This window comes from Pholcus phalangioides, unplaced genomic scaffold (genome assembly GCF_987345545.1).
Source record: "Pholcus phalangioides strain wild (caught in Gottingen) unplaced genomic scaffold, Ppha-v1.0 ptg000007l_1, whole genome shotgun sequence".
In the NCBI taxonomy this organism is placed as follows: Eukaryota; Metazoa; Arthropoda; class Arachnida; order Araneae; family Pholcidae; genus Pholcus; species Pholcus phalangioides.
Genome location: NW_028301600.1, coordinates 18,386,425 through 18,411,988, shown reverse-complemented (window position 1 = coordinate 18,411,988; position 25,564 = coordinate 18,386,425). Strand labels below are relative to the sequence as shown.

The window sequence follows — 25,564 nt, the reverse complement described above, 5'->3', positions numbered from 1 at the left end:
CTTTCTTCAGGCTTTGCTAGTTTCATATCGACCCCCCCCCCCCCCAAGATATCCCCCTTTGCCCCTGCTCTTTGACTCAGTAAAAATTTTCTGTCGTCTTCAATATTTATAACTTCCAAAGCATTAGCGTGAGCAATGCCAAATAAATGATTAAAATTTGATACAACCTTACGTTCATGTTCTTTCTGCGTGTCTGACATACGGCGGCATTTTGAAGATTGCGCCAATAAGAGTACGTCTTCATAATTTTTTCTACACAATGAGGTTTCGTTCTTGTAGGAATCCTTGCCTTCTCTCAAAAAATGAGGCATTCACGCACTCCTAAGTTGGCATTTTTACTCAGCCTCCCGTAAATTATAAAATAGCACCGATAGTACTTGTCTGTTAGATGGAAGTTTGCTTCCTGTGATTTGGTGACTCACTGTCAATTAAAAAAATATCTCAATCATCACTTCTCAAATTAGAAGCCATAATTGTAGTTGGCTCGGACGGCAACTAGAGCAGACTGAGGGCGAGTGCCCAGAGGAAGGTGGATCGCCATATGAACGAATAAGTCACTGTCTGCATCCACCAAGGCGCTTAAAGAATAAGCTGCCTCAATATGCATTGGAATCCAGACGAAATAAAGGAAAAAGAATAAGCATAAACTCCAAAGAAATATCATAAGTAAAAGATACCACCCTTAAGTAATTTAGCCTTGAGAGAAGGGTCTTTTGATAAATTTAAAAAAAACAGTAAAATTGAAGATGAAATGAGATGGGAAAAAGTAACAGCAACCAAGGAAAAAAAAGGCAGTTGCAGAAGCGCCGTGAATCTTTTGTTTTTTATAGTAGTTTTCACCCCTCCCGCTTAGGCGCAAGCTTACGACCTGCTTCACTATTGAAGTGACAATGCTTTACCTTCAAGTGCTTTGGCACTCACTGGCTTCCCACTTCTACCATGATGAGGCATGGGTTCCCAACCTCTGATTTGAACAAATGAGGCCTCTAATTGTTTCTTGAAATAAAAGGGAAAAAAATGGGGGTGGGCGAACTGAAATTAAAACATCAAAAAATAAGGGCCACCCTATATTGTATATATGTTCCCATATACAATAGCTTCTAAATTAGAAGCTTTGCAATATGAGTCAAATAGAAATGTAATCAGAACTAAAGTATTTTTGTTCCTTGATTATGCCTGCAAGATTGGAATAAGCAGCATGAAATGTTACATTCTGTAACGTCAAAAATAACTGTTTTGATTAAGATGTACAACATCATTAGAATTTTTGTGTAATTCTAAGTCTCCTTCAAGAGACTAGCGATTCCAGAATTACCTATTGGACAACTATAAGAATACCTTGTTGTATAACTGCTTTTTTTCTCTGAATAATATAATTTTTTCAGAGATATTGTAAATCTTGAGAACCAAACTGATAAATTTGAAGGCATGCACCCTGAATTGTCTTTTTATTCATACAATTTTCCAAACAAACAATTATTTAGTACCCTTTCGAACTCTAATTCTTACAAAGGTTTTTAACAGCTGGCTGATGCGAAGATATATTTTGGAAAGAGAAAATTCAACTGCCTTTGCAGGGATTCAAACCCATGTCCTTTCACTTTCCGGGTGAACGACCTAGACTACTAGCCTACAGAAGCAATGAATCTCTCAATCTTTCCTTGGAGCTCGTGTGCACTGAGCGGTACCGTACATGGACAGTCGGACTTGACTCGGGCCAAAGCTTACAATTGCTGACAATGCCACCAGATAGCGACTTATCTGCGGATGATGTCACTCTCCACTATCCATACAAATGTTTTTCGATGCACACGAGCTCCAATGAAAGATTGAGAGATTCGTTGCCTCTGTAGTCTTGTGGTCTAGGACGTTCACCCAGAAAGTGAAAGGACGTGGGTTTAATTCCCCGCAGGGCAGTTGAATTTTCTCTTTTTCCAAAATATATCTTTGCATCAGCCAACTGTTAAAAAACCTTTGTATGGATAGCAGAAAGGGGTCATTCAAGTATTATGTCAGCATCGAGGGAGGAGGGGTTTTTGGATTTGCTGACTTTTTATGACAAGGGGGAGGGGGTTTGAATGTTGCTTACGTCATCAACCACCCCTTTTTGAAGATATGAAATATTCTAAGCTGCTGACGAAAGGAGAGGAGGGGGTTAGTGTTTTGCTGACAAGGGGTGGGGGTGTCAAAAATGGCTGAAAATCTGCTTATGTAATACTTGAATGGCCCCAGAATGACATCATCCTCGGATAAGTCACCATCTGGTGGCATTGTCAGCAATTGTAAGCAATTGGCCTGAATTAAGTCCGACCGTCCATGTACGGTACCGATCAGTGCACACGAGCTCCAAGGAAAGATTGAGAGATTCATTGCCTTTGTAGTCTAGTGGTCTAGATCGTTCACCTGGAAAGTGAAACGGCATGGGTTCGATTCCCCGCAGCGGCAGTTGAATTTTCTCTTTCCAAAATATATCCTTGCATCAGAGATCTGTTAAAAACTTTTGTATGGATAGCAGAAGGTGACATCATCCTCAGACTCTAATTCTTATCTGGGTGATATACACACTTGTCACATAAAAAGAGTTGCATGTTATAACTACTTAGAATACAATCATTATCAATGTGCCCACAGGATGAAATGAAACTCTTTTTGAGAAGAGTATACTCATAAGCCAGTAATATGCTAAAAAAATATTAAATAAATTATGAATGATCTTCAGAGAAATGAATGCAAAAGCCCCAGTCTCATTCACTTTAAAGTTTGTCTAACCAGTGAAAAAATTATTTTCTTATGAGTAAGATTCTGAACAAACTTGGCATATTACATAATCATTACACCGCAATGATCATAATTGGTGGAAAAGAAGAATCAATGGAATTCTCTTGGGAGTCTGTCGTCATTAAACCACAAAGATTAAACTAAGTAAATTTTTTGCCTCTATTACTGGTTTTTTTTTGTTCTGAAAATTTTGAAAGAAAATTGTACTGGACCATAAGTCTTTATAAGCAATATGCTTACACCATAGGCGGATTTCGGGGGAGAGAAGAAGGGTCACAGCCCCTCCGAAAAATTTGTATTACTAGCATAAGTGGGAAAGTTGAGGTCGAAATTTGCCCTTTCGTTCGAATAGCCTGTATCCGCTTATGACTCAACATAATACCACTGGCCATGGAGCTCTACATTCTTTAATTAAATTCCTTCATTTAATTTTCCTTATTACTTTTGTGCTATTGCAATTTTGATATATTCACAAAAATATCTGAAATACTGAACTATTTAAAAGCATAGTTTAGGCATCTTCAACCCATTGCGTGAGAGCACCACGGTGCTCCCAGAAGTAGCCAAAGTGCTTGATTCTCATTACCGATTTCGTGCGCACGAGCACTTAATCAATGTTCTATTTAAACATCTTGTACAGATTACATTCAAGGACTGAAATCTTGATTTCATGCAATCGCATGTCAAACTTGCTGTAAGGGTGCTCTTCTTTTGATGATGGGTACAGGTAGTGCTCGCGACTGGAAAAAGGTTGAAGACATCTGGCATAGTTACATCATGTACAATCAAATTTTGATATCTCAAGGTGTTTACAGACACTGATACTATTTAAAGAAAGGCCTAAACAAAAATATGAGTTACAGAACTTTGATTTATGACAAATATATTACATGGAAAATTACGATCACTTTGGAGATGTTGGGAATCTGAGAAGATTGCTTATATTTTATTACCCTAGATAATTTTTGCTAAACTTAGAACATGAATTGTACATTGAATGCATAGTTTCACAGATAAATCATTTTTAAAAATTCACATGTATAAAATTAATGTACTTCATATACTCAAGGCAAAACATTTTCAAAAATAATAGAGATATTCAATGGGAATTAAATGAGTGTGCATCCACTACACCAATGCCATTTCATGAAGATTGGTTATTTAGAGAGATAGTTAGAAAAAGAGTACACAGTCAAATGAAATAAAATGATTAAATTGTGCTGGAAAACAAGAAAAAGAAAAAAAGAACATAACAAACACAAAAGAGAAACAAATTTAAAAAAAGAACAACTTCATGCAAAGTTTTTTGTTGCCATAAGATTGAAGTTACTGAGCATCTGGGACCCAAAATTTATAGCACGTTCAATGCTTTTTTTCCCTTCATACTTGATATCCTTCTGGGGGAGCATACCATGAACACAAAACATGGTTTAACTACATAGACTACTAACTACTCTGACCACTGCTCAGTCTCTCAACAGATACAAAATATTTTATATTCATTTTTACTGAGCTTGACAATCACAGAAATCAGAACTTGGCATCTTTTCAACAACAGTTTTAGAATCTTTCTTTTTTTTTTTTGCAAATCATCTAAAACTATAAAAGGGGGGGGGGAGGTAATAGCTCCCCCAGCTATCCACTCCAAGAAGTGAACAACAATTTGTAGCGACCACAAGTATGAGCATTAAAAGACATCAAAGAGCAAAAGGATTCCAGAAGTTACTTAGGAACCATAAAACAAGAATCCAATATTGGGGTTCAACTTACAATTTTGTGTTGTGGAAAATCGAAACATAAGTAATTAAACTATAGATCAAAACATAGCTATTAGTTTGAAAGGTGATGGAAATGGTTATTTGTGTAAACAATGACTGTGACAAAATTGAGAATTTGTGAAATTGCACATAATGCTTATTAGAGAATATATAAATTAGACAAATGATCAGAAATGGTGCTCTAACAATCCTTTCTATTGTTGTTTTATTTTAAGAATAATTTATAAATTGTAAGAATCATTATGCAGCTTGCATAAGCCGAATATTTTACAATATTTTACAGCTATGGCAAAAAATGCTATTTGTAGACTTCATACAATTCTGTTACATTGAAGGTGTTTGTTGAAGATATTAAAGTTGCTCAAGGTCAATCACAGCATCTGAAGACAGCTATGTAACTTCAGTTACATGTGGAAACAGTCAGGCTAACTAGACAAATATTTACAGACCACAGTACCATTCAAGTTTTCTTTGAGAACTTCATAATGTTAATGTGACACATTTTAAACTATATTTCAGTAAAAATTTCTATTTTTTGAAGACAAACAGTAATGCATTAAAAAATTCATATTAGAATTCCTTCAAGTCAGAAAAAAATGTCAATGCTGCATCTTCCTATTAGATGCAAGAGCTAAAAATTAACATTTGAAATATAAAAGTCACTGCTTTATTATAGAGAAATTGCAGTGAATGCATTTATTGTGTATTGTTTAAGAAAATGGCATCAAAAACATATTTTACTAGCTGTAAAATGTTGCTTTGCTCACATGCATTTGGTAATCTAATAATTCTCCCATAAGGATTCCTCTATAGGGGTTTAATTTTGAAAAATCCCTTCTTAGAGTCTCTACATTATGGAATAAAACTGACCAAATTGTTGGTCATATTTATAGCTTTAGAATTTCTCCATATAAACTCTAAACTCCCTTATGACCCCCTTCAGGGGATTGAATTTTGAAAAATCCTTTCTTCTAGAAAGTCTCTAAAACATAAAAATACTGCTCAAATTTCATGTTTATAGCTTTAGCAGTTTTGGCTTGGCGATGATGAATCAGTGAATCAGGATATGTTATTTAATACAGGGCGCATATGTAACAGCAAAAAAAAAAATTTTACTGGCAAACCGCTGATCCTAGAGGCAAACTTCCAATTAGGAAAAGTATCAAAATAACGTGTACAACTGATATATGTTATCCATGTTACAAGGGTTCTATAATTAATAAAATAAAGAAATAAACTTTTTATACAAACACCCTGTGCCCATGCCCAAAAACCCTAGAAAGTTGTTGCAAAGTCTTTCCTGATGCCAAAAAATAAATAATTACGTTTATAAGCGTTAACCACGTTTCTAAATGCAATATTCACTGAGATATTTGAACTTGAAAAATACAGGAAAAATGTAAAAAAACAATTAATTGCAATAATACGATTAAATACTCGACATTTGGGTTCACCCAAAATTCAAAACGAACACGGCTATACGCTTTTCAGAACTATATGAAGTTCCTTCATCAGTAGCAGAAACAAAGAAGAAAAAGAAATATTGAAAAAACTCTTTATAGCAGGAGTCTGCTACTGATGAAGGAACTTCATATAGTTCTGAAACGCGTATGGCTGTGTTCGTTTTGAATTTTGGGTAAACCCAAACGTCGAGTATTTAATCGTATTATCAAACCCAAAAGGTAATCCATTTCTAATTAATCGCAAGTTCAACACTTTACCTGCATTTAATGCTTTTTCCTCCAAATTGTTTCCATATTTCAAATATCTAACAAATATTGCACTTAGAAATGAGGAAGTTTTTTTTGTTGGCATCAGGAAAGACAGAGCAACAACTTTTTAATTACATTTTTGGGCAAAGGGTATTCTCATAAAAAGTTTATTTCTTTATTAATTATACAACCCTTGCAACACGAATGGGAAATCCGAATTTTACATGTTCTTTGGATACTTTTTTCAACTGGAAGTATGTCTCTAGGATTAACAGTTCAACATTAAAATCCTGTGCGTGCTGTTACCCATGCACTCTGTATATATAGATAAGGGAAAGAGAATTTTTTATGTCTGATTGGCAGTAAAAAATTTTATATATGTAAACATAAATATATGTATATAAATTCATAAAATTATAGTCTAACAATTCAGTCTCCAGATGCTCAGGAATCATAAATCTTACCAAACTTCATGTCAATGTGAAAAAAAACCAAAAAAAAAAAGTTTTTTAAATGAAATAAAGAAAAGGGAAACACTTAAGCATGCTGGGAGGGTCTTAAGTTTGAGGAAGATGCTTCATTAATGTACACTCCAAGTTGCAAGACACTGACAGGTAGATACCTGAATTGATGCTGAGTGGTTTGGCATTCCTGAAGATATAGAAATTAAAACTGTAAGTATAAAAAAAGAGAAAAAACAATTATGAAAAATTTACTACTTTCAAAAAATTCAGCACAAAACATAAAACAAATTTTGTTTCAAATACCATGCATACTCGTGTATAAGCCTACTAATTATAAAAAAAAATTCATTCTCACATTTGTTGGAACAATATTTTAAACTATTTTCTATACAAGAGCAAGATAGGTCAGCCTAGAGCAGATGGAGAACTGAGCTCTATATCCCTTCTTCTATATCCGATCTAATTCTATGAACAAGAATTGATTTTGTTTACTATAACTCAGAATTATTTTTTCCCTCCCTATGGTTTAATTAATAAAATATAGATTCACATATACGAAGGACATGCAGTGGGGTGGGGGGGGGGGACCTGCTACACCTGTTTTTCCCTTCAATTCCTAAATGTTCACAAAGATAACAGTTTCTGAAATGTATCGCTGTTACTTCAACTTCATTGAATCAGGGTTTGTGAATTCCCCCCCCCCCCCCAATTTTTGTTGTTCCCCCTTTTCACAAAAAAAAATGTTTTTGTATTGTGTGTGCTACTGGTTTTTTTTTTTTTGACATAATTAGATAGCTGTGTTGTCACTACTATGAATTGATGTTACCGCTATTGATGCATTGTAATACTGTAATGAGCTAAGGATCAAACAATAAATATTCAATTCACTTCAACTTCGTTGCCACAAGCCTGTATGTAATCAAGGCAAAAAAAATTCAACTCAAGTTTAATCAACGCACTATACAGCTAGCTCTAAGATACATGTTTTTGAATGGCTTTTGATGATGTCACTAATTACTTAGTTGACCCTGTAAGCAATGTTTCCTCTAAGCTGTGCACAACCAGTTTCAGAAATATACAGGGTGATTGTAATTCAAGTTGCAATTTCAAAACTTTGCAAAGTAAGAACCATGGGTCAGAATTTGAAAATTTGCTTGAATGTGCAAGAGCAATGGTGTGAGATATATTCAAATGATGAAAAATGGCATCAAGAGACTATTAAAAAAACATCATTGTATGAACTCCGATCAGACCTTTCGCATGTTGATTGATGAGGAAGAATTTTTTCTTCAGTTCAGTTGCTATTGGTGATGCTAATTCTTTTTATTCTCAGAGATTTTGAGCAAACTCTGTTCTATGCTTTATCTAGCATAGAAAGTTCTTGTTTTCATTTAATTTTTTTCTAACAAGGTGAAAACCACACAGGTCTTTTGTTTTTGGTTTTTTTGTGGGGGGGGGGGGGGGAGTCAAAATTTTAAATAAAATACCTAGGGTAGTGTTTAAGAAACTTCATTGGTTTTCTTAGAGTGGGATATTTTCAAACCTGACAGTACCGATGATATTTAAGTCAAACAAACAAGATCAAAATTTATGTAGGCTTCTATACAAAGAGGGTGAAAGGGTTAATTATACAACCTTTAGATCAATAAACCTTTTTTAAGGCTGCTTCAAGAATTTCTGGATCAAATGGAGAACCATGCTGTAGATGAAACTAATTAGACTGGGACCTAATATTCTCTCTCAGCTGCTCGCATATGCAGCCATGCACGAGGAGCCATCCATACTTAAATAACACACCATAAATATATTTTATGGGAATTGTATTATATTTTAAAATGTATATATAGTCTAATTTTTATAATTTGGTTGCTGTATTTTAGAAATATATGACATCCGTATTTGTTATAGGCGTTTTTTTTAGTTATCTTGTTGGGCATTTTGCCTGTTGTGTATTGGAATGCATGCAAAATTAACACATATAAATATATATCATTGCTATATCTGGTTTATTGCCGAATTTAGCATAAAAAATTATATATAAGTGGGAGAACATTGTCAGGACTTGATTTATTAGATTCAAAACAGCGGTATTATCTTGGGTCTTCTTTTCATGGGTCTAATAAAAAGAGTGGTGCTGCAACTACAATTTTAAAAAACCCAGGTTTTTTGGGCAAAATAGGAAAATGAAATTTCTTTATACTCTATTTCAAAATTAACTGACATAAATGTGCATATGTTTAATACATTCTTTTTTTTTTTGTCTGTTGATCAATATAATAGTTTTTATCTAAGGCCGGTATTACACTATAAACATTTGATAAAATATCTTTTATAAAATTTGAAAAATTCCACCAATAAGATCACCGGATGCATTTGCTCGAATGTAACCGATGCGCTTATTGGTTGCATTTTTCGAGTTTGATAAAAGAACTTTTATCATAATTTTACATATAAAAGTGTAATGACAGCCTAATATAAACTCATTAATAAATAATCAAAATTATTAAATCTTATAATTATAATGCACATTTAAAACAAAGATAAGTTTGGTGAAGGTTGTCCTAGATAGAGACAAAAGTGATACTTCTAAGACATTCTTGATTTAAAAAACCAATTGGAATTTATTTTAATTTTGCTTAAGGTATCCACACACACACAAACACACACACAATTCGCATTAAAATAATTTTCATAGCGATTGTTACTTCTTAGTTTAATGCTAACTAAAATGCTCCCTCTAACAACAGAATTCTGAATATACCACAAAATGTTTATAACTGTTTTGCTTTACTTTAAGGTTATGAAAATATTCAAAAACTACCATTTCCAGCATTTTTTTTTTTTTTCAATTTTTAGTAAAAAAATTGGTTTTTATTTAATTTTATTTTTTTCCATTTAGTAGGTCTACACACCAGGTGTCTTCCTCCTCTATGTCAATTACTGATAATCTATTCAGCCAAAACCTGAAAATATCGCTTCAATGAGGATAAATAGGCCTATAGAGAAAATTTTCTAAAATTTAGCTCCCAAATTATTTTAATATTAAAAAAATGCAATATTCATTTTAATAGATGAAATATGTTATTCAGAAGTGTTTTGATCAATTAAATTATGTACAAATTATTTCTATTTGTATCATATATTATTAAAAATTCCTTCGATACACATGTATATTATGTATCAAAACTAAGGCTTATTATATTCAATAAGATTCTCTTGGACCAAAGGGACATCCTGAGTTTGAGTATCAACTTGACGTTTTTCCAATGCTAGCGGTAGGCATCATTAAGAGATGCTGATACCTCAAACAAAACACACAATAGCCTGTTAGCCCAAGAGGATCAAAATTAATTGAATGACAGCTGCAAAAAAACCTAATCGCCCATTAATTTTTTTTTTCTCATTTCTCAATAATGTATTTAAATTTAGGCTACCTCAAAATCAATAATCCAATCTCATGTACCTAAATTTCTACATTTAAAAATATAACAGAGGTAATTGTGTAAGTTAATGCCGCTTAACATTTGTTAAGCAAAAGTTTTGCTATTTCATTCTTGTTTTCAAAAATTTAATTTAAATCCTTCACTTGAGTATATATTTTTTTAAGCAATGTGATGTGCTGTTTTTTGATGAAATGAACCTTAAAAATGTTATTTTTCAATGCTGGCTCTAACCCCTTGACAGAAGACTTCCTAGGGTAGCAGTGCGTTCTGTAGTCATCTTTTTGCTGTTTCTGTTGTACCTGTGTCAGAAAATATTTTTACTAGGACAAATCGGGTATCAAACTTACAACACCTCTGAACAGCTTTTGGTACAGTAAGCAAGTATCTTATTAACCCCAAGCTACTGCACCCAACATCGCCAAATCACTTAAAAATCTGTATCAAGGCAATGAATGAAGCTGAAGATGACATCCTCTCAAAAACAATAACAGTGCAGTTGATGATGGAATCCAAAATACTGCACCGTATGATGACTTGATATAGGGTGCGTACCAAACACTAAGACAAATTCCATAACATTTCTGTGACTTAAATGTAACATTTTCTTCTGACACTTTATTAATTTTGCACTGTTCACTTGTTGCAAAAGAAAGAATTTTTTTAAATTAATTTTCAATACTGTTTTTTATATACGTTTATTTGTGAAACACCTGCCATTTTATGCTCAGGAGGGTCAACTAAATAGAGACCTGCAATAGCTGATTCTGAAAAAAAACCACTTTCTTTCATAAAAAGAAAGGTTGCTCCAACTGCTTCGTGTGAAGACCACCTGTGGGAGCTATGTGTATGTGCCATATATACTAGAGAAACAATGTCGGTATATAGACCCAAAATAAAAAGAGAACAGCAGCTAGACGAGTTACAGAACTTTATGAAGTCCCTTCTTCAGTAGCAGAGAAAAAATTGCAAGAGAGCAAAAAACGCTATCAGGTATCAAATTTGCATTAAAAATGCCCCTCACTGTTTGACTTCAACTTCTACAAATCTTTCTACATCTACAAAAACTCAAACCAACTGGTCAATGACCTAACTAGCACACCACCCTTCTCAAAAATCTGACAATAGTTTCTACAATAATGTTTTCTCCATCAGCATCACTATCACATTCTCATCTGTGACTGGCTCCACCATTTTTCTTTCCTCCTCCTTTTCTTACATTGCTGGTCATTTCATTTCAACTCTTTGTCTTGAACAGCGAGTAACTCCCGCTATATGGAGTATCTGCCTTTTCACTATCTTACAATTTTTTTGCTGCTACTGAAGAAGGAACTTCATACAGTTTTGAAATGAGTCTAGCTGTTGTTCTCTTCTTATTTTGGGTCTACCGACGTTTCCCTAGTACACGTACTCACCTAAAAGATAATTTATTTCCATGTATACAAGCTTTCATCTCTTGGCACTATCATTATTTCAGAAGCAGAAGTCTCTTCGGTCAGACGTGATTCTATGTTTGGGCTGATTTTAAACCAACAGTCTGAATTCTTTGGTGCATAAGGTGATGTTATGTGTTTGAAAGGTACTGCATCAAAATGCATGTTCCAAATCAGAAGTGAAAAACTAGTGATGCATAAATATTTAGCTTGTTTTTCAATTTTGTCAATGGATTCCTGTAGGCTTCTTATTAACTATAACAATATGGTTAAAATAATGCGAAGTTTGAAAAATTCAGATATCAAATAAGAAGCTTGGGATGCCTAGAGAGATACCCTTATATTTCATCATAAGGATGTTCTGAATCACATTACATGGCTTAAATGCACATTGACAGAGTTTTTGGGCACTGGTGTCTAATTTTCATCCAATGTACAGAGATTTATTGCTAAGCCTGCATCTTATTGTAGGTTCTCAGTCTTTTCTCTTATCTCATGACTTTTTCTTGACTTGATTTCAATTATTACATTACATTGCAACTCAATTATCAAGATATACATTTCTCTAAAATGCATCTATTTATTGGGGTCTGTTTAGGAATTTACCAGGCATCTTCAACCCATTGCTTGTGAGCACCATGGTGCTCCCTGAAGCACTCAGAGTGCTCGATGTTCGTATCCGATTTGGTGCTCACAAGCACTTGATCAACATTCCAATAAAACACCTTGTCAAAATTGCATTCAAGGATTGAAATCTCTCATCCTGATTTCGTGCATTTGTATGTCAAAGATGCCATAAGGGCACTCTTCTTCTGATGGGTACAGGCAGTGCTCGCGATTAGAAAAAGGTTGAAGACTTCGATTATACATGGTTTTTCAATTTTATGATCTTTTGGGTCAACCTCAAGTGAGAGGGGTGGGCAGGCTTACACACGAGAATATACAGTGCAGTGATATATAATGACTTCAAGTCCAACTTGTAATAAAATAATAAAAAAAACTGACTAACAGAAAATTAATTCATATCTTTTTAATATGAATATAATGATAGTTCATTGTTGCAGCAAATTTATTTAACCTTTTAATGACATTCATACCATTGTAAGTTTTAAACAGGATCATACCCATATCTGTCAAATCAAAAAATTATACTTGACTATAAAATCTAACATAAGCTCATCAGTACTATCCATAATTTATTTCAAATACACACACACAGACACGTTCGATTATGGAACAAGGTAGTGCAGAACAGATGTCAGAGGAAATGGACACAAACACAACACAACTTGCGGGTTAGCTTTATTTCTTTGGTATTTTCCCCTTCTTTTACTAAATTAAAAATTTTAAAGTAACCATTTGGTATGAACACACGTGAGAAATACAATGTAAATGAACCCAAAATATGAAGAGAACAACAGCTAGACGCGTTTCAGAACTATATCGAATTCCTTCTTCAGTAGCGAAGAAAAATGGAAAGATAGCCAAACTCCATATAGCGAGAGTTACTCGCTGTTCAGGACAAAATGTCGGAAACAGAACAAAGAGTCAAAATGTTGACTCTTTGTCCTGATAAGCAAGTCCAGCTATATGGAGTTTTTTGCTATCTTTCAATTTTTCTTGGTTACTGATGAAGGAACTTAATATACAGTGGAACCTTGTTCATATATCATTTAGCTATATGACTTTCATGTTTATACAACATTTGGCTTCGATCGCAATTGGTTCCTACATATTATAATGTTGAAATTATTTATTTATTCAATGCAAAACCTCAATTACTCTACGTCTTCACTTAGACAAGAACTCTGAATCTTTTGGAAAAACGTCATTTATATTCATCAAATTTGCACAATTTTTTGTATGCAGTTGCTGCAACAGTTCTTGTACATTGCCACTGCGAAGTCAAATTTTAAGGTGGTAGATGGTAGCATGCTTGCCCGGTATGCAAGAGGGTCTGGGTTTGAGTCCTGGCGGAGACGTGATGACTTTTCTTTCCGAGTTCACCTCAGCATAATATCCGGAAAATAACTGTTTACTTGAATGATTTGTTTATTGCTTGGTTCTGAGAAAATCCAGACGTGTTGAACCCAAAAAAAAAAAGTGTTAATTGTTTTGATGCCATGTCCTTTCAGAATTTTTTTCTCCCAATGTTTTTAGCATTATCCCCAAAGGGTAAAAAAGTTCATTGTAAACATTTGGAGAGTATGGGTCTGTCAAGAGACACATACAGTACACATACATAGTAAGTTCTTTCAATCATTTCCCTGTAGAATTTTCTTTCCTTGTGGTGCTTTGCTTGCAAGCTGTCTCAGATCAGCTGTTAATAATGTTGAGAAACGAAAAGCGCTTTCTCTAAAAAAACTGGAAATTTTACAAGAAATTCTGACAATTTGGCAGAAATTCTGAATTAATGACAAAAAGTAGATCCTTCAAAACAGTTGAATATACCTGTGTCAACTTTGAAAACGATTATAAAGCAGAGAAACAAAATCAAAGACCAAATGGCTGGTTGCAAATCATCTACTGCCAAACAGACCAAGATATTTTTCCATGTGTTGAGATTTTATTGCAATTTTTTACCCAATGTAGTGCACGAAAGGTAATGTTCTGCTATATTTCATTTCTTTAAGGGATTTGAAATGTAATTTAATTTTTTTTTTCTCAAGTACGATTCAAATGATATATAAACTGAAGAGCCAAAAAAACTGGTACAGGCATGTGTATGCAAATAAAGAGATATGGAACCAATCAGAGTACGATGATGCGGTCAGCAACGCCTATATAACACAACAAGTGTCTGGCATAGTTGTTAGATGGGTTACTGCTGCTACAATGGCAGGTTATCGAGATTTAAGTGAGTTTGAACGGGGTGTTATAGTCGGCGCACGAGAGGTGGGACATAGCATCTCCGAGGTAGCGATGAAATTTGGATTTTCACGTTCGACCATTTCACGAGTGTACCGTGAGTATCGGGAATCCGGTAAAAAATTAAATCTACGACATCGATGTGGCCGGAAAAAGATCATGCAAGAACGGGACCAACGACGACTGACGAGAATCATTAAACGTGACAGACGTGCAACCCTTCCGCAAATTGCTGTAGATTTCAATGCTGGGCCATCAACAAGTGTCAGCGTGCGAACCATTCAACGAAACATCATCGATATGGGCTTTCGGAGCCCAAGGCCCACTCGTGTACCCTTGATGACTGCACGACACAAAGCTTTACGCCTCGTCTGGGCCCGACAACACAGACATTGGACTGTTGAGGACTGGAAACACGTTGCCTGGTCTGACGAGTCTCGGTTCCGATTGCTTCGAGCTGATGGACGTGTACGGGTATCGAGACAACCTCATGAATCCATAGACCCTACATGTCAACAGGGGACTGTTCAAGCTGGTGGACGCTCTGTGATGGTATGGGGCGTGTGCAGTTGGCGTGATATGGGACCCCTGATACGTCTAGATACGACTCTGACAGGTACGTAAGCATCCTGTCTGATCACCTGCACCCATTCATGTCCATTGCGCATTCCGACGGACTTGGACAATTTCAGCAGGATAATGTGACACCCCACACGTCCAGAATTGCTACAAAGTGGCTCCAGGAACACTCTTCTGACTTTAGACACTTCCGCTGGCCACCAAAATCCCCAGACATGAACATTATTGAACATATCTGGGATGCCTTGCAACGTGCTGTTCAGAAGAGATCTCCACCCCCCTCTTACTCCTACGGATTTATGGACAGCCCTGCAGGATTCATGGTGTCAATTACCTCCAGCACTACTTCAGACATTAGTCGAGTCCATGCCACGTTGTGTTGCAGCACTTCTGCAGGCTCACGGGGACCCTACACGATATCAGGAAGGTGTACCAGTTTTTTTTGGCTCTTCGGTGTATATTTCATATAACAGAATTGGAGAAACAAAATAGTAAAAATTCAATGTGTTTAATTGCATGTCTGTGGGGGAAGAAAAGTAATTTTCAAAAAAAAAATGTCTCAGTTAATTGACTTATACATGTATACAATGTTTTGACTCAACCTCTTGAACGTCAAATAAACGAGGTTCCACAGTGGTTCCGAAAAGCATCTAGCTGTTGTTATCTTCATATTTTGGGTTTATTTATATTGTATTTCTCCTGTGTATTATCTCACCCAAAAAGGTAATTTATTATAATTTGGTATGAAGCCAAATGTATTTTCCTGCTAGTGAAATTTCATACCAATCATCGGAAAAGTATTGTTGATATTAGCTATGATTTTCTTTATTCTATCATGCAGAATCAAACCTTGATTTAACACTATTTACTTCAAAGAACTTTGCTGCTACAGTCGGTTCCAGTTTGAATGAATACTGTTACAAAGAAAATCTATAGATATTTGATCATTTTTGTTCTACCATGGTCATTTTCTGCACACAAGGACTAATTAGACCGGGACCTACAAAGTATTGCTGATTCCAAATGGCAGGCTTTTTTTTATACTCATCGAGAGATTGGTGCGTTAACCCCTCAATGGGGGACTCTCTGCGGTAGCAATTTTTTCTGCAGTCACGTCACTGTTTCTGTTATACCCCTGTGTTAGGAAAGTTTTCTGACAAGGATGAACCAGGTATCGAGATTTTGCGAAACATCTTTTGGTACTTTAGGCGAATATCTTATCGACCTGGGCTACTGTCCCTATCTATAGTTGTAACAAAAACTTTTTTAATCTCAAAATAAATTTACATAGGAACAATGTATTGCGAATTCCAATACTACTAAATGAAAAATCTGTCTCAACGAATCCAAAAACAAGTTTTAGAAAATCTACAATATACAGGTGATTATAAAGTTGCAATTTCAAAACTCTGTAAAATAGGAACTACTGGTCAGAATGACTTGAAAGGTTGCATGAATCTACTGAAGCAATTGAACTTTATTTCGAGAAGAAAGTACTAAAAAATGCACTGATAGATGGCACTGTACTCATGAAACACAGGGAAATTAATTCACAGAATGCAAACAATAGTCAGCTGGGCCAAAATTACAATGCAATTGACATTGCAAAATTTCGTAGTCAGTACCTACAGCATTTGAAGCCTTAGTTATTTTCAAAACTCTAAAACAGTATTTACCAGCTTAAGAGATAAGATTCTAGATCAAAGAAACAATGTCTAAATCCTTTTTTGAGCATGCTTATACTTAACCCATTTACGCCTATCGTCCTAAATGTAGAACGGTTCGTTATACTATTATAAAGTTCTGAATTTAAGGCAATAACATAAGATGGTGTCTAGGGCTTTCTTGAACAAATGCTCTTGGCCATGGACAGACCAATTTGTGCTTTGTTTGAGTAGCATATGTCGTTTGGACGATCATATCTTTGGGTTGACGGAAAAATATTGAAACTCACGATGGAGTCTACTTCCAGGTAAGATACTTTCTTTACTATCATAACTGATATGAATGTTTTTGGTAATAATTGTTCTTAATGTATAGAGAAATAATGTGCAAATGTCAAATAGCGTGCATGTGCATCGTAGCGTTCACAATACTGTATACAAATATGGTGACCTAGATGTAGGACGCTAGGCATATAAGGTAACTTTTGCTTATCTTTTTTATCATGACACAATTCAAATCTTGCAGTTGTATGCATAGATTATAAGTACCCTAAACAACTTACAAGTATATATATAAAATAAATACAAATATATATTTATTTATTTTTTATTCTTTTTTTTTTCAGAGGAGTATTGCCAAGCAAACTTTATGGGTAAAGTAAGATGCCAAAACGCCTATGTGATTTACTAACTGGTACTGAAGAACAGGGGTATGAGGATGGACCTGGCCTAAGTCATGCTGATATATTTATTTATTGAATATTGTTTAGCCGAGGCCTCATTGAACTACCTGATACTGCAGCTGGATATATTACAGACAGTGCCGTCTTAAGGCATAGGCCCACCCAGGGGCCTCACAAAAATGAGATCTGATTGAAATTTTCGAGAATTTGCATTGTAGGGCCTCAGAAAAATCACTTGGTCCGAGGGCCCATGATGCTCTTAAGATGGCCCTGATTACAGAAGAGGATTATGGTGATGAAGATGGCAGTGGCACCCAGAGTAATCTGCCAGCAAGTCTGCTTTGCGTGCAAGTTGCACCAGATTTAGATTCCAGTGATGAGGAGTTACCTGCAGTGGCAGTACAGAAGGCTCCACCTAACAAAATTAAGAGAAAATGCATCCTGCAAAAAAATGCAAAACTGCATCCCCTAATTGAAAAACTGAGTCAAAACTATTTACGGCATGCTCCTAAGGAGTAATTTTACAGCGTAGATGAAGTCCATGTGCGAATATTTTGGACACCATGGGTGCAAGCAATGTCTTGAAGGCAAATCAATAAGATTTGGTTTTAAAATATGGTCTGAATGTACAACTCTCAGATATGTCGTATGGTTTGAACCATATCAAGGGAAAAATAGCAAGAAGAATGATGATGTTTTAGGAATGAGTGGAGATCTGGTGGTGAAATTTGCCAACATCATGCGTCAGCGACACCCTCTAAATTATCACATTTGTTTTGACAACCTTTTCAAGAGTCTCAAACTGATGGAAAAACTAAAAGCTATTGGTATAAAAGGCACGGGCACCATTAGAGAAAATCGAATAGAGAAATGTCCTCTGGTGAGACAAAATTATTTGAAAAAAAAACCAGAGAAGCATGAGACTACAAAGTGGATGAAACATATGAAATCATCCTTTGCCGATGGAATGACAATAATGTTTTGACAATGTGCTCTAATGCTGTGGGTGTGGGTGCCAATGACGAGTACTAGTAGATTTTCATCGGCAAAAAAAGCCGTATCAGCCAAGAATGGTGAAAGTTTATAATGAACATATGGGTGGAGTTGATTGACTTGATCAGAATGTGAACAAACACGGTGTTCATTCGAGGAAAGAAATGGGACTTTTGTTTGGCAACATACTTTTTGGACTAGGCCATAAATAATGCCTGGCAACTAAACAGAATTTGTGCAGGAGATAATCAGCTAGATTTTTTCAATTTTAGAAGAAGGTTTGCAAGATTCTATCTAGAATACTTTGGAAAACATCAAGAACCAGGTCAATGCAGGAGGCAACCACATGGAATACCTTAGCAAGATTTCATGGAATGAACCATTGGGTGATTCCTTAAGAGAAACAAACAAGATGTGCTCAGTGCCATTCGAAAACAACTTGTGAAAAATGTAATGTTGGATTACATGTAAAATGCTTCAAGGTTTTCCATAGCTTGGTAGCTCAAATGCCTAGCGACCTATATATAGGTAGGCTCAGTACTCGGAATCTGCTTTTCAAAATTTTATAGAATTTTTGTTTTTGTATTACTTTAGGTCAATAAAACATAAAATATTCACTTTTTGTTAAAATTTTTTGATTTTTAGTACCTTCGGCGTAAATGGGTTAAAAGGAATTTTCGTGTTCCCATGAAAATTGATAAATGATCTAATTTATCTCACACATTCTTCAGTGTTTTACACCTTTGGGTAGTTTCCGAAAGAAATTGCTACAAATTTTTCATAGTTTTGCAACAAAGAACCTCCTTAAAAGTAAATCACATATATAATCTTGAAGTTTACGTTTCACAGTTACAGTGAGGAATTGATGAGATTTCCACTTAGAGTGGGAACATTTTTTGACACACACACCCACATATTTTTGCGTAACAGTCTCGGCACCATCTCTTTTCTGACACAAGTGCGAGTTGTACCTGTGTGTAAAGAAAGATTCTGCCAAGGACTAAATGACCATTATTTACAAGGTATGAAGCATTATTTTGTTGATAAGTCCAATAATTACCATCTAATAATGGTTCAAATAGTATTACATGATCATAAAGGAATGACTGATATCCATCTGAAAACATGCGTTGATCACGATTACAGCAATATCAGATTTTATATCATATTGAAAATATATCAACGCCACAATTCTGAATCTCCTTTCCTCAGCTTTTCAGCTAAAACCATCCTTGGGGGTTTGTGTCACACAAATCACATCTACTGCTATCAGTATCATCCAAGTTTTTTTCAGATAATGCAACTGTCCTCCATTTGCATGACCATGGTCTCACATATAACAGTAGTTTTTCCCACTTTAATCTGTTATATTTATGTGCCTGTGTTAACAAAAGGTTTTTAACTGAGTTAATATTCTTATTTGGCCTTGGAACATTGGCGACTATTGTACAGGATATCCACAAAGGTAAGCACCCAATGATTCGACTTGTCAACACATCTTGTTTCATTGCTGGAATTAATTTAAAATATGGTCCAGCTCCTTTCACTCAAAACTGGTTTATGCAAATAAATTTTATTATTCACCCAACAAAACTTATTTCTTGCTACACTCTGAATAGCTTCAAAAAATTGTATACAATTTCTCTATGAAAAATTTTCTACCCAGAGATAAAACATTTTTTTACTCTCACAAAGTTCTTTACCCCTCAGCATCTTTAAAAAAAATGGACAGCTATCGGAAATTGATCAGGTAACTTTTTTTTGTAAAACAGTGTCAATAACATAAGCAAAATTTGCGTAAGGGAACAAATATAGTACAGGCAGATTTTCTGCTTTGAACAGTAAGCACAGAGTTCACTGATAACAGGAAGCACAGTAAAGAGCATGTACACTGCAAGCAGATTTTCAGCAACATTATGCATTAAAGATTGGAACATTTTCATACTATGATCACAGTGAACAGTTAGAATCTGACAAACTGTCTGCACTATGTTCATACTCTAATGGTACAGCTTTTATGATTACGGTTGTGTATACATAATTGGTTTAAACTTCATTTATTCGGATTCACATTAAATAAATACATTACAAAATTCTTTCAAGAGTTTGCACATACCTAGTGTTTTTGCTATGGTTTGTGGAAGGAATGAAATTAATTTTACTCACCTAGCATCAATAGCATTTAAATTAACTTAAAAAAATTAAGGTGTGTATTTATAATTCCTTCACATACTAAAGTATATCCCTTTTGTGCATGCTACCATTTACAAAATATTGTCTGCACTTTGCATTGTTTAAAAATTAAATACTTAGATACATTTTTCCAATGCAACATACACTCGATGGTTTTCCATCATTGTTTTAAATGAAATTGAAGCTATATCTGTGTACCTATAACATGTTATTCTATGGATACAATAAGCTTATTCTATTAGTTTCATATCATTTGGTCCATTCACTGGTTTGTGATAAACATTTCTCTTTTTGATAAAAATTGTTTTTTCGGGTTCGAAGACCGTCGTCTGTTTGAGTTAGTTCTCAACGTTTCCCCAACACTAGTGGTTGGCATCATCAGGAGAATTGATAAACTGGATCAAAGTCAAGTTTTCTGGAGTCTCAGGTTGTATTTATGCACATAAGTGGCTTGAACTACACTATTGTTTTGCGATTGGTCAGTTGATTCTATGGCTGGCAGTGTATTGTAAACAGTTGTTATGCTGGTAGAACCTGATTGGCTGAGAGATGTGGAGTTATCTGATTGGCTGTTGTCGTCATTCTGTTGCTGGATCTTGAAGGGGAAGGTTCTTGTTCTTCTGAGAGCTGGTGTCCAGGATCTGCTCAATTTCAAAGTTTCTTCTCTTCTATTATAGCTGTTTTTGTGCTTGTATATTTCAATAGCCTCTCTGTAGATTCGTGGAAAGAAGTGGTCAACATTAGCTATTACCTGTGTTTTGTTGTTAAGCGCATGCTCTGCCACCGCCGACTTTTCTGTTTGGCCCATTCTGCAGCATCGTTCGTGCTCTTTTATTCTCGTGGCCACAGATCTTTTTGTGGTTCCAATATATACCTGACCACAGGTGCACGGTATTCGGTAGATCCCCGGTGTTGATAGAGGGTCACTGTGGTCTTTTGCTGATCACAGCATTTCACATATTTTTCTGGTTGGTTTGAAAATGGTCTTTATATGATGTTTTTTCATGACCTTGCTGATTCTTGCCGTCACTCCGGGGATAAAAGGCAGCACAGCTTTTCCAATTGATTGTGACTGCTCATTTTCCGTTGGTGATTCCTTGATGGAGCGTAAGGCTTTCTTGATGTCGTCTTTTGTGTACCCATTAGAGCGGAAAACTGATTTTAAGTGCTCAATCTCTTTACCTAGATCTTTTCCTTCACATAGTCTTCTTGCCCTCTCGATCAAGGTTTTCAGTACGCCTCGTTTTTGGTGAGGATGATGATTGGAGAGCTTATGAACATATCTGTTGGTGTGAGTAGGCTTGCGATAGATGCTGTGGCCTAAACGTTGACCTTGACGGCTGACCAGAACGTCCAAGAACGGGATCTGTCCTTCTTTCTCTATTTCACAAAACAATAGTGTAGTTCAAGCCACTTATGTGCATAAATACAACCTGAGACTCCGGAAAACTTGACTTTGATCCAGTTTATCAATTCTCCTGATGATGCCAACCACTAGTGTTGGGGAAACGTTGAGAACTAACTCAAACAGACGACGGTATTCGAACCCGAAAAAACAATTTTTATCAAATGATGGCCGCGAAAACCTTATCAACTATTTCTCTTTTTACCCCATCATGGTTTCCTCTGTTCAAAGGTTTTAATTTTCCAGGATTTTATGATTTTAAATACATCTCATATGTATCATGTTCTAGTCTACTCAGAAATTACTTTGTGGAAGACAAATATAAACACAAAGGCCACAGCAGGCAAATTGCCCAACCAGATGGATAAAAAAAAAATGCTTATAAAAATATGGATATCAAATATAACCAATATACCGCAACCCAATATAAAAGCATATATTGGGAAAGAAAAAAACTAATAATTAATCTTTATAATTTAGGGATTCATGCACTTTTATTAAATGGTTTTTAAAGAAAAATATGCAGCAAAAATGATACCCATGAGCAACTACATTGGCATGGTGATTTCGTGCTGAATGCTAGTACAAATAATTAATAACTAGTATGGAATCATTATTTATCACCAAATGACAAACACCAAAATCTTCTTGATCTTTTTTTAAACTTCATTATTTCTGTGACAAAATTGAAAATTTTCAAAATATGTATCCATAGTTTTATTAGTGAAAATTTCACTTATCATTTTAATTAAATGTTAATAACATTTAATATCAACTTGAAAAAAATACTGAAGTTTCAATAACAAAGAATATGATTTGTTCGAGCTGTTGCCAACTTTGCACTTATCATTTGCTATCTTTATGAACCACCCCTCTCAATAAAAAAACCTAATTCAGTATCTATATACAGATATTGAGTTGATTCAAAAGGTGAACTCAGCACTGTAAGGGTCTGGTTAATTACAATCTCTTATCGAGGCTAATATGCACCTGACAAATGAAAATTAAGATTGAAGGTATGCACTAACACATGTAAAAAAACAATATGCAATCATTTCACTTCATCTTGCATTCAATTTTTTGTAAATGTGTTTAACTTATGCTCATCAATGGAAAGAAAAAAAAATCTATAATCACTACATCAAACTATGAGATAAAATAAGAGGAAGAAGATAGCCTAAATTCAGCAGAATATTAATATTATGATTAGGTTTACCCTTTTATTAGAATAATATACCCCTGAAAAAAACCTCTTCCCTGAAAAAAAATATGATAAGGATAACAAAAAATTGTTAAAATACAAAAAAACTATCATTCTTCTACAGTTACACTGCATTTGGGCATCGCACACTTTATACATACTATCTCCTGACACTGAACATGCACAATTAAAAATTACAAAAGAGAAAAAAATTCTTTCTATAGCTTAAAAAGTATTTTGTCAATTAAAAAAATAAAATATTTCTTTTGTCAGAAAAGGTGATCACTAAAAAAACCAAATTTTTGGTACATTTTTATTATTTTTGGCATCCTCAACATAACAATAACCTTAACTAAACAAAATTTTTTATGGCCTATTTTTGGTGAGAATCAGAGTTTCACTGCAATAAAAATAATTAAATAATAAATCTACTAAACATTTGAGAACTAATCTCACTAGCATTTCAATTCAAAATGAGTTCATTGGGACAAAGGGTGGACACTGATACAAGTTCATTTTCTTCTCAATATTTCCCTAACACTTATAGTTGGTGTTGTCAGGAGTTGCCTGAATTTCATTATTGGATATTGAATTAGAAAGTTTAACACTAGCTACAAGTCCAAAACTTTTCAACAGCTAACTGACAAACAATGCAGCATGTACTTATGCTTTTTCAGTTTGTTGGGTGCTACTTTGCTCCATTTGGTCATTGTAGACTTAAACATCTCTCGTGAGCATCATCCATACAATTAGATGAATGTTGTTATACAAGAAGTGTAGCCTTATCCAACTGGTTGTGTAACTCATTCAACCCCTTAAGATATCTTGCCCTGTAAGTATGTTAGGAGAAGAAATACACATTCGTCTCTCTCCCTTCTTCTCTAGAGACTCTTCATTTGGTAAACATATTAACAAAAATTTTCTTTTCTTTCACCTCAGCTATAACTTCTCCCTCTCTACGATTTGGCAAGTAAAAAAATATAGTATTGCATACATAGAAAAAGGGTAACTGGAAGAGAGAGAAAGAATGGAAAACCAGATCTTTTCTTTTTAGATGATCCCTTTCATACAAATACAAGGCCATAATAATACAAGACAAAATGCCCAACGAGTTGGCTGAGAATAAAGATGCCCATATAACATTTCCTATATGTTGACAATACCACTTTTTTGAGATTTATCTCTCTCTTATTTAAACTGTACGCTGTCAAATTTCTCGCCAAAAGCCTGAACATAAAGGGATTAATAAAAAAACATGGTAAGACTTCACTCATTTCACATCCAAAAGATCCATAAATTACACTGCAATACACCAAACAAGATTATTGATGAGAGAGCATCTACTTTTTACTCAAGTCCCACCAAAAGGAAGTTATGTTTTACATTGATGAGATATTTCCTAAAGACATGTACAACTGTTCTATATTTATGGCCGACAACTACATGTTTATCTTGGAATGGCAGTTAGCCTGGCTATAGAAAAATACATGAAAAAGTTGCAAACAGAGGGTGCAAACAAAAGGTGCAACCAGTCATATCATTCCTGCTCAAAAACAAAATGAAAGAAAAAAAAAACAATTGAATAACTGTCCTGTTGACTAAACTAATCGCATCCTTCTAGACATATGGATGACACTCATGGAAAACAGCATGTAACAAGCTTAAAAAGCATAAGCACATGCTACAATAGTTAGTAAGTTAGCTGTAGAAAAATCTAGTGTAGCCAGCAAGGGATCTTTCAATTCAGTACTCAATAATGCTACTTTCATGTCCTCCGATGATGTCAATTGTTAGCACTAAGAAACATTGGGAAGTGAACTTGTACCAATGATAGTTTTTTACCCAGAGAAATTCAATTGACAGCAGCTCTGAAAACCTTATCAATTGAATATATTTCAAATTAAACTGAAAACATGGAAAAATTATGTTTAAAATACTTCAAAAGCATAATCTACATTATAGAATATATTCTAGAGTAAGAATTATGTTTGATTCGTTTTTGTCAGGCTAGGGTATTTTATGCATAGATGAATTAATTAATTGACCAAATCCAAACAGGTATAGTTTTATGCCTATTTTCAATAGGATTTAATTCCAAACCTGTCAAATCATAAGTTGGCACATCAAGAACTAAGCTTCCAAATGACTGAGAATTTCATTACATTTAATTTTAGATATACTGCGTAACTTTGCTGCTTTAGGTATTATTAGTCGCTGCTACACAACACAGTACTTCAAAAAATATTCACAATCGACTTTGTATAACAGCAATCAACTGTATGAAGTTCGAAATTCAAACACTTTTATTCAAAAAAAAAGAAATAGAATAATAAATAAAAAAAACGTTTTTCTCACAAAAATCCTGAACAAGAA

General features: G+C 34.7%; 1 protein-coding gene across 4 annotated transcripts in view; it reads right to left on the bottom strand.

The window, feature by feature from the left end:
* g (adaptor-related protein complex 3, delta 1 subunit-like garnet) overlaps positions 1 to 25,564 on the bottom strand; it is a 281,738-nt gene that overhangs the window by 147,965 nt on the left and 108,209 nt on the right. For 2 of the 4 annotated variants that reach the window (XM_089232772.1, XM_089232770.1), the window contains exon 10: positions 6,891 to 6,919. In XM_089232772.1, the coding sequence (XP_089088898.1) occupies positions 6,891 to 6,919 (29 nt within the window). Of the gene's footprint in view, positions 1 to 6,890; positions 6,941 to 25,564 lie in introns of all 4 variants that reach the window. The other 2 variants (XM_089232771.1, XM_089232769.1) reach the window with 1 other exon arrangement.